This window comes from Oreochromis niloticus, linkage group LG8 (assembly GCF_001858045.2).
Source record: "Oreochromis niloticus isolate F11D_XX linkage group LG8, O_niloticus_UMD_NMBU, whole genome shotgun sequence".
Classification (NCBI taxonomy): domain Eukaryota; kingdom Metazoa; phylum Chordata; class Actinopteri; order Cichliformes; family Cichlidae; genus Oreochromis; species Oreochromis niloticus.
Window position 1 is genome coordinate 6,478,959 of NC_031973.2, and position 14,238 is coordinate 6,493,196.

Below are 14,238 nucleotides of genomic sequence, written 5' to 3' on the forward strand. Positions count from 1 at the left end.
TGTGTGATCAAAGCTAGTATTTAAGTACAATGGAAAATAGTTTTGATATAGTAACGATGAACAGTTAGATGACACATCAGAAACAGAGTGTAAAAACTCTTAAAATGCCAGTATAGTGAAATTTAAATAAAAGAAAAGCTCTCTGTGTCTTTCTTATTTATCTCCTGGATTTATGAAAACAGGTTTCTCATATTTTTGACAGCAAGAGACAAGAGGCTCACGTGTCCTTTGACTCTATTCAAGATATCTTTTGCCATTCTTTGAAATGCATTTTTACCGGTGGTATTATTTATTTTATTTCATCCCAGGGTCGCTAAACACATAAATGTGAGACTAACATTAAAACAAGTAGTAAGACGAGATGGCTACAGTCCACTTCATTCTGTTTTGACTTCCAGCAAGAGTGCAACAGAGCATCTGCTGTACAGATGGCCTCAGGTGATTCAGCCCCACATGACCACAAAATCAACAGCACAACTCAACCAGCTCACCTCTGAGCCGTCTCACCACTAATTGATGCAATTACACTGTCAGCAGTAGGTGGAAATCAAACTAAACGGATTGTTTGGTCTTGTGTGGGGGAGGGGGAAGAGGCGGCGATCCTCCCCCCCTATTTTGGTAAGAGCGCTAAAATGGTATCATCTGTTAAGGTAGCAAATATTTGATGTAAAGCAATACTAACTAAAGCCTGTTTGATACTAGATTTCGGGGGACTAATGTAGATTTTTGGCAAATTAATTATTCTGGCATCAATATGCATTGGTTGATGTATTTTCTCTTTTGTATGCGTCAACAAAGGAAATCTAATATTCACTGTCTTTCAGCTCCGTCTGCCAGGTCCTGGGGGAAATATGTTTCTTTAGGTGCTTAATGCTGTTTGGTGCTCAGCAGGTAGCAGAGGCATATTAAGATACCACAGGCCCCGGGGCCACAACTTTATCAAGGCTTCCCAGCCTCTTTCCCAAACACTTCTCAAGTGTTTCCCAAGTTGCGCAAACATCAGCAGGACTTATTTTTCATACATACAAATGCATCAACAGTCAGTCATGGCTGCAGTTTAATTATAAGTTAACAAAGCATGCTTGTCTGTCCATTCACACCAAATAGTGATTAATGATGGATAACTATGCCAAATCTGCTGTCTGTATTGCTGTCCATGGGTAATATTAGTTTATCTAATTAACAGTGACTCATTACAATAAAACATGTTTTCACCGAGTGTTTTTCGAGGTTACCTGCAATATTTTGATTTGATCATTGAATCCATTTGGACATCACTGTAGAAGTGGCCAGAAAATCTCAATATTGAGGTGAATTTAGAGCTGAGAGATTATGCGTGCCATGTAATCCAAAAAGTATAACTCATTCCTATCAGCTACCTTCAAAATACAAAGATAGCAATGTATGTTCTGTACAGTGCTAGGTTTATTAAGTCTTCAGTTTACAAAAAAATTACAATTTGTAAAAACACTATAATTATACAGTGGTAGCTAAATTTGTATATATATGTGTCTATGAAGGGAATGCACTTAGGATCTGTTAGGAATGAAACTACAATTACAAAAAAGAAAAAGGAGCCTCTGTCCAGTACAAATACATATACACTGAATAAATATTTTGAAAAAAGATCAGTACATTGTGGAAGAAAAACAGCAATTTAGTGGTACAGAATCTGTGCAAGCCTTTTGAGGAATATAAGAACGTTATTTTAAATAAATCTTCTTCATCAAATGGGAATGTGGCCCTCTATGAGTCCTAAAGTGAACAGGCAAGTGTCTTCTCAGAAATCTTCTTTAAAACTAGTGTAGAAAAGCACTTAGTGAGGACTAACTGCTATCAAGGTCTCCTTAAGTCTATAAGCTCTCAAAGGACAGCTGCAGAACAAAAAAAATGTCAATACTGTTTCAGTTATTATGAGCAAATCCATTTCTCCGGACCCTCAGGCCGTGTGTAATTGTTGTTTTGTTGGCACAAATTGCTTTCCCATTAAAGAGGACCATTAAGCCTGGAAGCATCTGAGCAGTGTATAAATCTCTGATGTGTAAAGTCCACAATGTGAACCGGTAGTTCATCTCTTCCTGTTCCTGTTGTGCTTCACCATCTTCTTCCTCTTCAGGATCATCTCATAGAGTTTCTCCAAGCCCAGCTGGAGCCCCTGACCGTCCACAGCGCTGCAGCTCTGCACGTGATACAGCGTGTACATGCTCAGTTCATGAACAGAGAGCAGCTTCTCCACCTCGCTCACAGACGAGGCCGAGTCCAGGTCCTGTTTGTTGGCGAGAATTAGCACCGGGACTCCCTGATTCTCTGACGTCCGGGTGATCTTATGGAGCTCCACTTTGGCCTCCTCCATTCGCTCCAGCTCAGTGGAGTCCACCACAAACACCATCCCGTCTGTCCTGCGAGTGTAGGACTTCCAGAGCGGACGCAGCTTGTCCTGCCCACCCACATCCCAAATCTGGAAGTTTATTCCACGAGATGCCCCGACTGCCACTTTGATCTTCTCTGTGTTGAAGCCCTTGGTTGGGATTGTTTTGACAAACTCCTTGAGTTTGAGCCTGTAGAGCAGAGAGGTTTTTCCGGCCGAATCGAGGCCAATGACGACCACGTGTAGGCACTGGAAGCTTGGCAGGAACGGTGTGCTGGGAGCGATATCAGTCAGCTGGTTCCCCATGACTCCAGCCAGCAATTCACACCTACTTAGGTGAGGTGAAAGATTCCTGTTTTAATCCTTTCTCAGTGGATTGGCATTTGGTCCCTGTCCAAGATCAGATGGTGCTGGAGGCCTTATCAAAACACACACACAGGCTGGGTTAACATTTCATGAAAAGACAATGGGTGTTTAAGCAATGTTTGCAAACCAAGCTGCACTTAAAATGTCTCGCTACTACTGAGATGCTTACTTTACAACAGTCATATTCCAAATTGGACTCTTTACATTTAAAACTATAAATGTGCCACATCACAGAGCTAAACATTAGTTAACTGGTGTCTGAGGTAATGTAGTTTCTTATTTGCTAAGGGTTAATCCTCTTAAGATTGTTAAACCTGAAGGGCTTTTCCTGGGCCAGATTGATTTGAATGCAGCCGATGGATAACATGTATTCAGGGGGTCTCTCTGCTGACTGCCTATAAGGACTGCTTCAGCTGCACTAATCCGGTTGTTGTTGACATCCTGATACCCATCAAACAGCTGCTGTTTGGACTAAATAAAACCATTACATGTTTACAAGGGGAGGTTTTATCTTGTTTTTTTGTTTTTTGTTTTTTTTTTCACTTTGAGCCCCCCCCCCAAATATTAATACAGTGTGCAAAGACTTTCATCCAGCTGTTATTGCTTGCACAGGCAATGCCCTGTCATGTTTATTGACAGATGTTTTTATAACCTCATTGTATGACTGTGTATATATACAGTGTATGTGTGTGTGTGTCTATATATGAGGAATAATCCACCTTTTTCTCCAGTTTTCTCCCTCTCCTGCATGAAATCTCACCATCTACTTCACATGACGTGTTTATCCTGATCGCTATACCGCAAATAAATTTAAGAACTTCAACATCGTCTACCTATTGAGCTTGTAGGAATCCTGATATATATATATAGTTAAAACGGACGGGATTGGATAGGATAGGAAAATAAAACATGCATGCAGTTTACAGAGCCTGCACGAATCCCAGCATTGAAAACAGAGCCTGACCTCTCCTCTGCATATTTAAAAACCTTCCTACCTTTTTAGATGTTCGGTGAAATCATCATCCACAAGCGATAAACACGGCCATAGTTCACAACAAGCGATCTTCGTGTTCTCCTCCAGCAGCACTGAGAAGCTCCGGGGAGACTCGAGCGCACAGCACCTTAAGCCCGGGTGACGTCACGGCCACCTGGAGGGCTGCTGCTCCGCGCCCCCTGCTGGTGCATCAGTGAATTGCGTGCATTCGGGGTTTCATGACCAGCAAACACTGATGCATAATAACGTGCATTTAAAAATAAATACAGTAAAACATCTCCCAGTGTTACTCTTTCTTCAAGTGTGAGCAAGTGCAAATGCATTCTGAAAACATCTACACAAGAAGAACAAGTGTAATTTCAAATATACAGTTTTTCCACGTTCCTTTAGTCTTAAGAGGTTGTGAACATAGAGTGAATAAAATTCAATTCCTGGGTGTGATAACAGATGACATAATTTGCTGGAAATCTCACATTAAACATGTTCAAAACATGAAGCTACATTCTCTGATGCCACCAAAACATTTGAAATGGTCATTTGTGTGTCTGCAAAAACTCTTGCACATGCTTTTTGGAATTTGTTGACATGCATTATACATGTATTATATGTTTTTTAATCTACCTGGGTCTCTTTTGAAAAAAGAGCTCAGTGGAACAACCTGGTTAAATTAATGATTTCAAACAGCTTGCTAGTTAACTAGCTCTAGAAATAGCTTCGCATGTATTAGTCCGATCCCCACCCCAGGAACAGCAGTACTGTTAAAAAATAAAATAGAGTATTTATTGGCTTTACTGGAATTTTCACACTTTTCAAAGCCTTGCAGTGGTTCAGGTTAGACTGTTAGCTTACAGAGACTCCAGAGTGCCCAAAGTGCCATAATATTTGTGTGTCATACTACTGTGTGAAGTGTGGGCCCATAGAGTATCACTCTGCGATGATACTTTGGGTCCACCTTGTGTACAGTCAATGACAGAGCAGGAGAAAAATATTGGTGACCTACTGTAGGTAGGGCGGGCACTGAGTTAGGTTGGAAAGTGTTTTTTTATCTTACATATTTAGACAATTTCAAACAAACCCAAGACATAACCCCTCCACCACCGTGCTGACAGTGAGTATGAGGTCTTTGTGCTGATGTGCTGTGTTTGGTTTTGGTTAAACTCGGCACTCTGAATTGTAACCAAACATCTGCACTTCGGTCTCGTCTGTAAAAAGCACATTGTTCCTGAAGTCCTGTGGTTTTCTTCAAATGTAACTTTGCAAACCTAAGCTGTGCTGCAGTGTTGTTTTTAAAATGAAATTCTTCTATAAACCCTTCCAGACAGTTTATACTTAATAAGTATGACTCTAATTGTACTATCATACTTTTAACATGCTAACTGAGCCCTGCAGAGTCTGGGATGTAGCTCTTGGCATTTTTGCAGTTTCTCTGAATGCTGCACGGTCTGAGCTTGGGGTGAATTTCCTGGGATGTCCACTCCTAAAAATCTTCAGTGTTTTCCACTCATAAATAATCTTTCTCACTGTAGAATGATGGACTTTAAATAGTTTTGAAGCTGCCCTTATAATTCTCTCCAGGTTCTTTGTCTTTCCTCGCTGCCATTGTGATAACACACACCTGATTGCTTCAGACCAGAAAACAGCCAAAACATCGTCTTTTATAAAGCTGGTCACACTTGCTGATGATCAGTTAATCAAATGCATTTGATCAGCAGCACCCAGCTGCTACTGCTACCCTCTCAGTTCCTATCACAGCAGTAAGGGTTTCACAGGACTGCACAGAGTCATGTGACTGTCACATGACTGTCCAAGGACTATCACACAAGACCTTAAAATGAGATTGTAACTTTGGTTTATGCTTCTAAGTTTAGAAATTAAACATTTTACCTGCATATTTTTCTCTATTTAATTTTTTAAGTTAGCCATATAAATATGCACTATGGTGTGACAATGAAAAGCTGACCTCAGACAACCTGCTTAAACTCTTTTAGTGTATACAATATCATGAAGAAGCAATGAATGAGGGAAAAAATGAAAACATATAATATGTAACATTAACCTTCACAGTTTAATAAAGTGCAAATGACAAACAATAAGGAGATCTATGGTCAACACAGTAGTACACGCGTGCTCGCATGCACACACACAAATTTAAAGACAATTTAAAATTGGTATGACTTCAAAATAATTTTTACACTTTGAAATTCACAAATTGTGCTCATTTCACACAATGCTCTAAAACTTCTTTGTGCATTTTACACGCATGCATGTTTGAAGCGTCAATATTTTAACATTATAACACTGTAGTGATTATTATGTCTTAGTATGTGTTAAAACAACAGAGAGCAGTTATTGTGTATAAACTGCAGATTCAGCACATTGAAGTCATATTCTCACAGGATGTGGAATTGTTGAATTGGTGCCACAGTCAATATACTCAAAGGTCTCCACGGACAGCTGCTCCGTGTGCGAGAGATAGGAAATATTCATTGTCATTCTGAAAAAAGAAAAAGAAAATCTTTTGTTACTTTTTCATATTTCACGTCTGTGTTCATTTTTTTTGACTTCCTTATAATTCTGGGTTTATTGATGGGCGTTCTCTTCAGCTCTAGGAGCATTTTAGTGTCTTTTAGCTGTTACATCCAAAATGATTCTCTCATTGGCTTTGTTTTCAGCTACATCAGCCAAACGAGCTGCAATAAACCCGCTGTGCTCTGCGTAGCCAGCAATAAACAGCTGACGGACAAAGCTAGCAACCAGCTCGTGAGTCTTTCTAAACAAATCAAACAAATCTAAGACGAAATAAAATCCCACTTGACCTTCCTGAGAATCAGCTGATTCTTTTTCTAGGGCACTAACTTTGGTATTTTGCATGCCTTCATTAAAATACCAAAGTCCAGAGTGTCAAAATATGACTCTATAAGAAATTATTTTTGCACAGAAGGATCCAAAATGTAGATAAAAGGAAGAGTTTTCATTTTCTGCAACTTGTTTTGAACAGCCACCTATCCTGCACAGTGACATGATCCTTTGCATTTAGTGTTCAAAGGTTTCTGCAGTGAATTATCAGAAAACAGATAAATCACCCATATTACCAATGCTTTTGTCTGTTACTGTACATCACAGACATTAAGTTGGTGCATTTTTGCTGTTGAAACTGTGATATATCACATGTTACTGATGCTCAAAGGAAAATGCTGAGCGAAAATGTGATTCCTGTGGATAGCTCTTGTTCTTATGAAGTGGTGAGGACTGAAAAATGCTCAAAAATACACTCATCAGCCACTTTATTAACTACAAATGTTCAACTGCTCTCTGACCCAATATAATATATGGTTAAGATGACCTGCTGAAGTTCAAATCGAGCATCAGAATATGGAAGAAAGCTGCTTTAAGATGCTCCCTTATTCACAAGGGGTCTCACAGCAGGTAGCTCCATATGTTTTAAGTTGGCAGATTTCTTTTTTATGCCAAATCATCCCAAAGGATTTCTGTCTTTTCCCAGGATTAAACAGAGGATCTGTTACTCGGGTGAATTTGTAAACCACTACACTACGGAGCCACCAACATCTGAACAAGTTGCTTTGAATGTGGCATATTTGTTGGTGCCAGATGTTACTAGGATTTTTTTTAAATGAACATCTGTAAGGTTTACAGAGAATGGTCGAAAAATGAGAAAATATCAAGTGAGCAGCAGTTCTATAGATAAAAATGCCTTGTTGATGCTACACGTCAGAGAAAAATGGTCAGACTGGAAGACAGCTGTAACTCAAAATCATTCTTTAAAATCAACCAAGGTGTGCATGAAGGCACTTCTGACTGTGCAATAGACCACATGTTGAAGCAGATGGGATACCACAGCAGCCCAACAGGTGTGCCACCGAGCTACCCTGCTACCCAGTGTGGCATAATCCACACTGGAGTTTAGCTGAGAACAGGAAACTGAGGCTACAATTCCCACCAAAATTGGTCAAAGAGGACAAAAATTGCCTGGTCTGATGAGTCTCAGTTCCTGCTGTGACATTCACGTGGTAGAGTCACAATTTGGTGTAAACAACATGTAAGAATTAACGCATGGATCCATCCTGACTTATATCAACACAATGTGTGTGTGTGTGTGTGTGTGTGTGTGTGTGTGTGTGTGTGTAGGATAGTTTCTTGGCATACTATGGGCCCCTTGGTAACAATTGTTTAAAAGCTACAGCCTACATGAATATTGTTGCTGACCATGACCATGACTGTGACAAATAGTTTGGTTTCCTTATTTTTTTGCAACTTAAAAACAACATGTGGCAGTACAATCTATTTTAACTTTATTCTGTCCATTTATTTATGAAACTCAGGGCTGGAGCCCACCCCAGAATATCATAAGGTACACTCTGGACAGTTCACCATTTTCTCGCACAGCTAACAGGCAAGCGCACAACCATTCACACCCACAGCCAGTTTTAAATCATAAATTAACCTAAATCCACGAATCTCCCCACACAGAAAGGTCCTGGTCAATAGATTCAAACATAGGACATTCTTGCCACCACACCACTGTGCTACCTGTCTCTTAATTAGTCCAGTTAGAATCAAAGTTATTAGCCACTGAAATCACTGAATGAGCACATTTCTCTCGAACACATTTAAGGTAAAAAGCAGCTCCTCAATAGCAGCACGGTGACTGTTCAGTGGTTTAATTCCAACTTCACTGAATTTCAAAGGAAAAACTGGACTTCCAGGAAGACCTTTCATGTCCTTCTATAAAATTTCAGATTAAGAGATTCGACTGTGGCTTTGTGAAGAAAACTAATTTTGTGGTTGTGGTTTTTGTGCACTGCAGAAAACTGAAGCTTTTAACATTGTGGGTTTAAAAAACTCTAAAGTGTCTCTGCCTCTTCCGCTGACAGAGGTTGACACTTACTGAAGCTCCAGAAATAAGGTGTGAATCTTGATGCTGCTTGACTTGCAGTAAGAGCTGAAAGACACGAGCAAGTTGTGCTGAAGTCAGACATTTAAACAACAACGATGGACTCTAATAGTTTTTATCTTGAGATGTTTTTGACATTGTTATGTGCTGAAAACAAAGATTTCTTTCTTACGCTATGCCTTCATCTTTAATATCCAGGCCAACTGAAATTACATTCTGTAAATTATATCAGAGGACACAGAGATGAGATGTTAAACACATGACAAAGGCTGCATATCAACAGGACCTGTTATCCAGTCTGAAACTTACAGATTTCATTGATCTGGGCTCGATTGCGGTCATATTAGTGATCTTGTTCTTTCCCATGACTGTTTGACCAACCACAGCCTGAATGCTGAAGTCGACAATCTGAACTGAATAGTAGTTTTTGTTGGTGATGTTGATGAGATTCTGGAAAAGGAAAAAATTCACAAGTCAAGTGCAACCACCACACCTGTGCATTATTAAAAAGTGTCAGGGAATTTTAAGTGCCCCACAATCTAAGTGGGGCAGTGACCTACTGTACCATCTGTCATGTGAATGCAACGCAAGTGCTTCTTTGTGTGCTTCAATAAAAAATGTGGTTGTAAAAATATGGCTTAACTCTTTTGCAACTATGTATGAGGAACCTCCACTTGTTAACACCCACTAGTTATGTTATGCTGCTTGTTTCCAACTAATTCTATATATTTTTATATAGTCACCAAGAATTCAGAAATATTAATGTGCATTAATAGAGCAATACTGTACATGAACAAAAAGAAACCTCTAAAAAAGGATCCCAGCTTCGAAAGTGCTAGTCCCATTTTCTAATGTCTGTTTTCAGAGATAAAAAAAAGCATGCTTAGAGCCAATCAGGGTCCAGCATAGCTACTGTAGCCGTAGTCTAATGCAACCGATGGTGCAACAGCTATAATGGGAAGCAATGTCTGCAGGACATACATGAGTCATGATTTAGAACTTGACGTCCATGTTATTTTAAAACATGTTACAGAGGTGAGTCATTTTCAGATATTTATTGACTCTCAAAATCCAGTTGCCTAATCTTTATCAAAGCAGAAGGTTCAGAGGTCACCTCCTGCCTTTGTCCACAGATTTACAGAGATGTGGGTAAAAGAGGGCAGAGACACTGCATGACAAATCCACAGTAATAGGAGGAAGTGTCATCAAAGCAGACAAGCATATATATACTGTAGTTTACTAGTTACACTTAAGTAAAGCTGGGCAGATATTCACAAACCCCAACTTCCATTTTCCATTCAGTTCATTGAGGTTTGAAGGCATTTGTTTATGCTCAGCTCTCTTAAGCTCCTCCCACAACGTTTTAATCAGGTTGAGGACTTTGACTAGGCCACTGCGACACCTAAATGTTTTCTTTTTCATCAGTTCTGCTGTAGATCTGCTGGTGTGTTTGGGATCATTGTCTTGTTGTGGGACCGAATTTGGCCCAAGTTGTGCATGTAGCCAAAGGACAGGAGTCTTAAATCTTAGCTCATGACATGTTGCCATGTTCTGGTCAGAGAGAATAGGTTTTCTCCTGGCAACAATTCATATTTGTTCAGTCTTTTTCTAATTTACTGTCATGAACTTTAATATTTAACATGCTAACTGCAGTCTATAGAGCCTGAGATTTAGCTCTTGGATTTTTTGGCGATTCCTGTTAGCACTGCACAGTCAGTCAAATGTGATGAATTTGCTGGGAAATAAACTTCTGGAATGATTGTAGATTGTAGCACTGCTCCAGAGCTGCAAACTGCCAAAACTGCACCGTGTCCTGTGAAAACATTGTTTTTTCACATGCCCATATTTAAAATTTAACTAACCTGACTTTGTGGTATCTCAAAAACAGTGATCAAGCCAGTCATCATTTGAATTATCGGACTATCTCTGATTAGCCTCATAACTGGGATGCTAATGCCCACCTAGAAACATTAAGTGCTGCCCAGATGTTTGGCTGCATACAGTGTTTTTTTTTTGGGGGGGGGGTTTGGTTACTGTAACACCAAAACTACTGATGAGCAGAGTGATTTTCAAATTACTTACTGTGACGTCCATTTTAACTTCATCTGGGATGAAGTAAACTGTGACTGATTGTACAGACACTGGGGTAAGGGTGACACTCCGTGGGAAGAGGAAAAAGAGGATCAGACAACAAATAAGGAGACACAGGCCCATGGAGATGCACACGTACAGCTTCCTGAAACAGAGATATGCAAAATTATGTTTTAAATAGAACAACAGTGCAAACCATAAACACAAAAATATTTCTAACTCTCTTGTTCAAAACTGTAAAAGCACCCCCCCACACACACATTCATGTACTGCTATATTCCTTACGTGCGTCTGGGTTTCAGCCTTACATCATTACACGGTATGACAGCAACGAGCTGGTCTTCTTGTCCTGCCAGTACAAGATGGAAATAAAGGTTTTGTTCTTACCACAGAAATGATGTGAGAGTATCTTAGCTGACACCAGCACATACATAGCCATGTTTTTCAGCCTCTTTTGGTCAACTTGCTATTAAATGTGAAATGAAAGTAATTTAGAGAAGAAGAAGTCAACACGGCACCAGTTTTTCACGACTGGTTCCTCTAGCTTTTATCATGCATGAGAAGCATTCAGCAGACAATGATGTCAAAGCCTTAAAACTCCAGTCAAAACAGTGGAAAATGGACAGTAAAGACATGTAAAATCAGATTTTTCTTCACAAAAAAAGGCCAACCTCTGGGGATTCGGCCAGTGCCACGGCATGTGGGGCAGGTGTCCCCTGTTGTGTTTTCATCAATGGTACCATATGGAGGGAAGTGCTTCAGTGCTTTCACCTTCTCCATCTTTTTTGTTACATCAGGATCTCCTTTATTTTGCGGCTGTGCAACCATAGCACTGCTGAAAGAAAACATCCAGTGAAGAGCATGTTAAAAGGGCAAAAACCACAGTTTATAACTCGCAGTAAACAGAAGTGACTGTTGCCCAGTCAGCTGTTACTCGCCTCCCTCACAAACCTTGAAATGACCAATAAATGACGCTTATTACTGCAATACATGTTGGGATGTGAGCAGAATCTACAGTGTGTGAGTGATCAAAACCTCCCTGAATTACTTTTATGTTTCCTGTCTCCATTTTAAACGAAGCCTTTTATGCTCATTTGTACTAGAGTAGCTTTTGAAGTTCAAAATACCATTATACCAGGCCTTCCTGAAGACCCTCAATTCACGTGACAAAACCAACTTTCAACTAAACTTTCTCTGATAGTAAACAGATGGTGGTCAAGACTGACACTGACTTGTGTATATATATATACATATATACACATAGAAGAAGTCAAGACATTTGAACTCAGATGACAGATGTTGAACTGGTTTGCTGTGTTTGGTTTGTGCTGTCCTGAAGAGGCACAAGTATGCAGGAAGTCTCCATAAAGCCACACTAAAACAACAGTATGCTCTGTGTTTTAGAAACAGTTTGTATTCAGTCATAAACTGAATATGAAGCACAATTTTTTCCTTTAAATTACATATTTTAAACTTATTTCTATATGGAAAAGCAAATAGCTTGTTCTATTACTCAGTATTGTGTGTCTATATAAACTTTAGATATAACCGACTAGAAAAGTGAAGAAAATTATTTGAAATAAAATAAAATGGTTTATTTAGATTTCTGTGAGTGGAGATTACAAATGTTATCTGCTGTATATGGAAGACTGATCGCTACTGTGCGAGGCTTGAGTGTAAACAAGTATTTAAACACTAATTAAGAAATAAACTACTAGAAGTACTTAAGTCTAAAATTATAAAATGTATTATTAATTTAACAAAATCACAATTTTATATGCAATACAAATTAAGTTAAGCGAGACCAAAAAACCTCATCCTCTGCAAACTCACCTCACAGCTCACAGCAAGTCCAAATATCATTCAGGATGAGCACATAAACGCTGCTAGCTCCTTTATGATTCAGCTTTTTCAGAAGCTACATTAAGACAGTCGTGTAGCTGCTTCATGTGCACACAATGTACTGAGTGCAACACTTCCTTGTCTTTTTATGTGTCAGTCATTTCCTGATCACATGTTCTGTCTATTATCCAACCTTACTATCATACCATAAGCTATTAACTGGGTGCTGACACAATAAAGTAATTTGCATATTACTGCTAACGTTAACTATCTTTAACGTTGTGTCGTGTCATGGTCGTTATCCACGACCGAGTTTGTTTCCCTTGCGTCGGGAGCGCGCACTGGGCAGGGAGAGCAGATCCAGCTCCAAACAACTAGACGTTGAATAGCGACGTTTTACTTTTGTGAAACAGTGGAACAGTGTCGCTACATTACCATTCAGTTTGTGGGTTACAACAGAAAATGATTTACATTTCTTGTTCTCACGTGGTTTCGGATTATCTCAACAAAGCGAGGACGTTTTGCCCAATAAGAGGATAGTCACGTGTAAACTCGATTCACATAAACTTTAATACTCAATATAACACTTCTTCAACAAGTAAACTGCTCTGTGTCGGTTTCCAGACGTCCTATAAAAATGTCACTTGCCCTGATTGTTGTACATCTCCAAAAGTTGTCTGCTGGAAACAAAAATACACCTTTCTGAGTACAAAACAACTCTCTGCTTTCTTCTACTAAAACACATTTCTGTAGCTAGACAGACCACAGGAATTCATAATAAAAATATAGCCTAAATGTAATAAAATGAGCCCCAAATTATTCTGACAGATCTAGATTCTAGAAGAGATTTAAATTTAAACAAGAAATAGGTAGGAAACAACAGAACAATGTAAAAGGAGTAAAAATGGCAATTGGAAAATTATTTATACTCTTCTCAATAATCAGTGGAAAAGTTTTATTGGTGTTCAAGCATTCAAACCCATTTTAAAACTGCTCACCATCTTTTTGCAGGTTTCTTCTGGGATTTTTCTTTGGCTGGAAGGCGTCTTTGTCAACACCATAATCTCCAACTCCCTGCAGATTCTCTATCAGAGTAAGTGTGGGACACTTCAAAATGTTAAGATTACTTCCAGTCATAAGATGACTTTAAACCTAAATACGGCGGGGGGGGGGGGAATCATTTGAGGCTTAACAGTATGTTTGTGTTGTGTATTTACACCTTTAAGCACCCACACTAGACACCCAACCTGTTTATGCTATATTCTCTTCAATAAACACAGTGTCTGTTCTAACATCAGGTTCCTTATTTCATTCCCCTCTGCCAGATTCCCTGCTTTGTTAGCAAACGTTTTAAACAGTCAAATCCTGTACAAGTGGCCACAACCTTTAACCACAACTCCATATTTGACAGAGACCTTACCCTTCTCCCACCATATTTGCTGTTTCATAATTGACCCACAGATTTCAGTTCAGTTTACTATAACTGTCCCGGCTGGCACAGCTTTTGGATGCAGTTACTAGTTTCAATAGAGAAGAGGTTTTGAGTGGGCGGCACGTGAGTATTTGAAATGAAATATTATTCTTTACTTATCCCTTTTCAATATAAGAGAAATGAAAATGTATTAAAACAGGAAATGAGTCAGTTAGAGTGGCAGATGTGTGCGG

General features: G+C 39.3%; 2 protein-coding genes across 3 annotated transcripts; both read right to left on the minus strand.

Moving 5' to 3' along the window:
* Window positions 1-1,257: 1,257 nt before the first annotated feature.
* Window positions 1,258-3,885, minus strand: arl4d (ADP-ribosylation factor-like 4D). Its single transcript, XM_003448668.5, has 2 exons — window positions 3,730-3,885; window positions 1,258-2,786 (listed from the first exon to the last, which is right to left on the minus strand). Exon 2 carries the CDS (start codon window positions 2,672-2,674, stop codon window positions 2,069-2,071), a length of 606 nt encoding a protein of 201 aa, XP_003448716.1. The 5' UTR covers window positions 2,675-2,786; window positions 3,730-3,885; the 3' UTR covers window positions 1,258-2,068.
* Window positions 3,886-5,774: 1,889 nt separating this feature from the next.
* On the minus strand, window positions 5,775-12,828 carry tmem106a (transmembrane protein 106A). Of its 2 annotated transcripts, none has more exons than XM_003448669.5 (8): window positions 12,565-12,828; window positions 11,403-11,563; window positions 11,017-11,080; window positions 10,723-10,876; window positions 8,950-9,090; window positions 8,813-8,856; window positions 8,635-8,688; window positions 5,775-6,222 (listed from the first exon to the last, which is right to left on the minus strand). In XM_003448669.5, the coding sequence occupies exons 2-8, from the start codon at window positions 11,557-11,559 to the stop codon at window positions 6,111-6,113; spliced, it is 726 nt and encodes a 241-aa protein (XP_003448717.1). In that variant the 5' UTR covers window positions 11,560-11,563; window positions 12,565-12,828; the 3' UTR covers window positions 5,775-6,110. The 2 variants fall into 2 exon arrangements, with proteins under 2 accessions (XP_003448717.1, XP_005453840.1); XM_005453783.4 differs by having other exon boundaries at window positions 11,403-11,566; window positions 12,565-12,822.
* Between the last annotated feature and the right edge of the window lie 1,410 nt (window positions 12,829-14,238).

Coding starts and splice junctions, on each gene's coding strand:
- arl4d (XM_003448668.5), bottom strand. CDS start 2,674: ATGGGGAACCAGCTGACTGATATCGCTCCCAGCACACCGTTCCTGCCA.
- tmem106a (XM_003448669.5), bottom strand. CDS start 11,559: ATGGTTGCACAGCCGCAAAATAAAGGAGATCCTGATGTAACAAAAAAG. Junction 9,091..10,722: donor AAGTTAAAATGGACGTCACA/GTAAGTAATTTG, acceptor TTCCTTTTCCAG/AATCTCATCAACATCACCAA. Junction 8,857..8,949: donor AGCCCAGATCAATGAAATCT/GTAAGTTTCAGA, acceptor TATAATTTACAG/AATGTAATTTCAGTTGGCCT.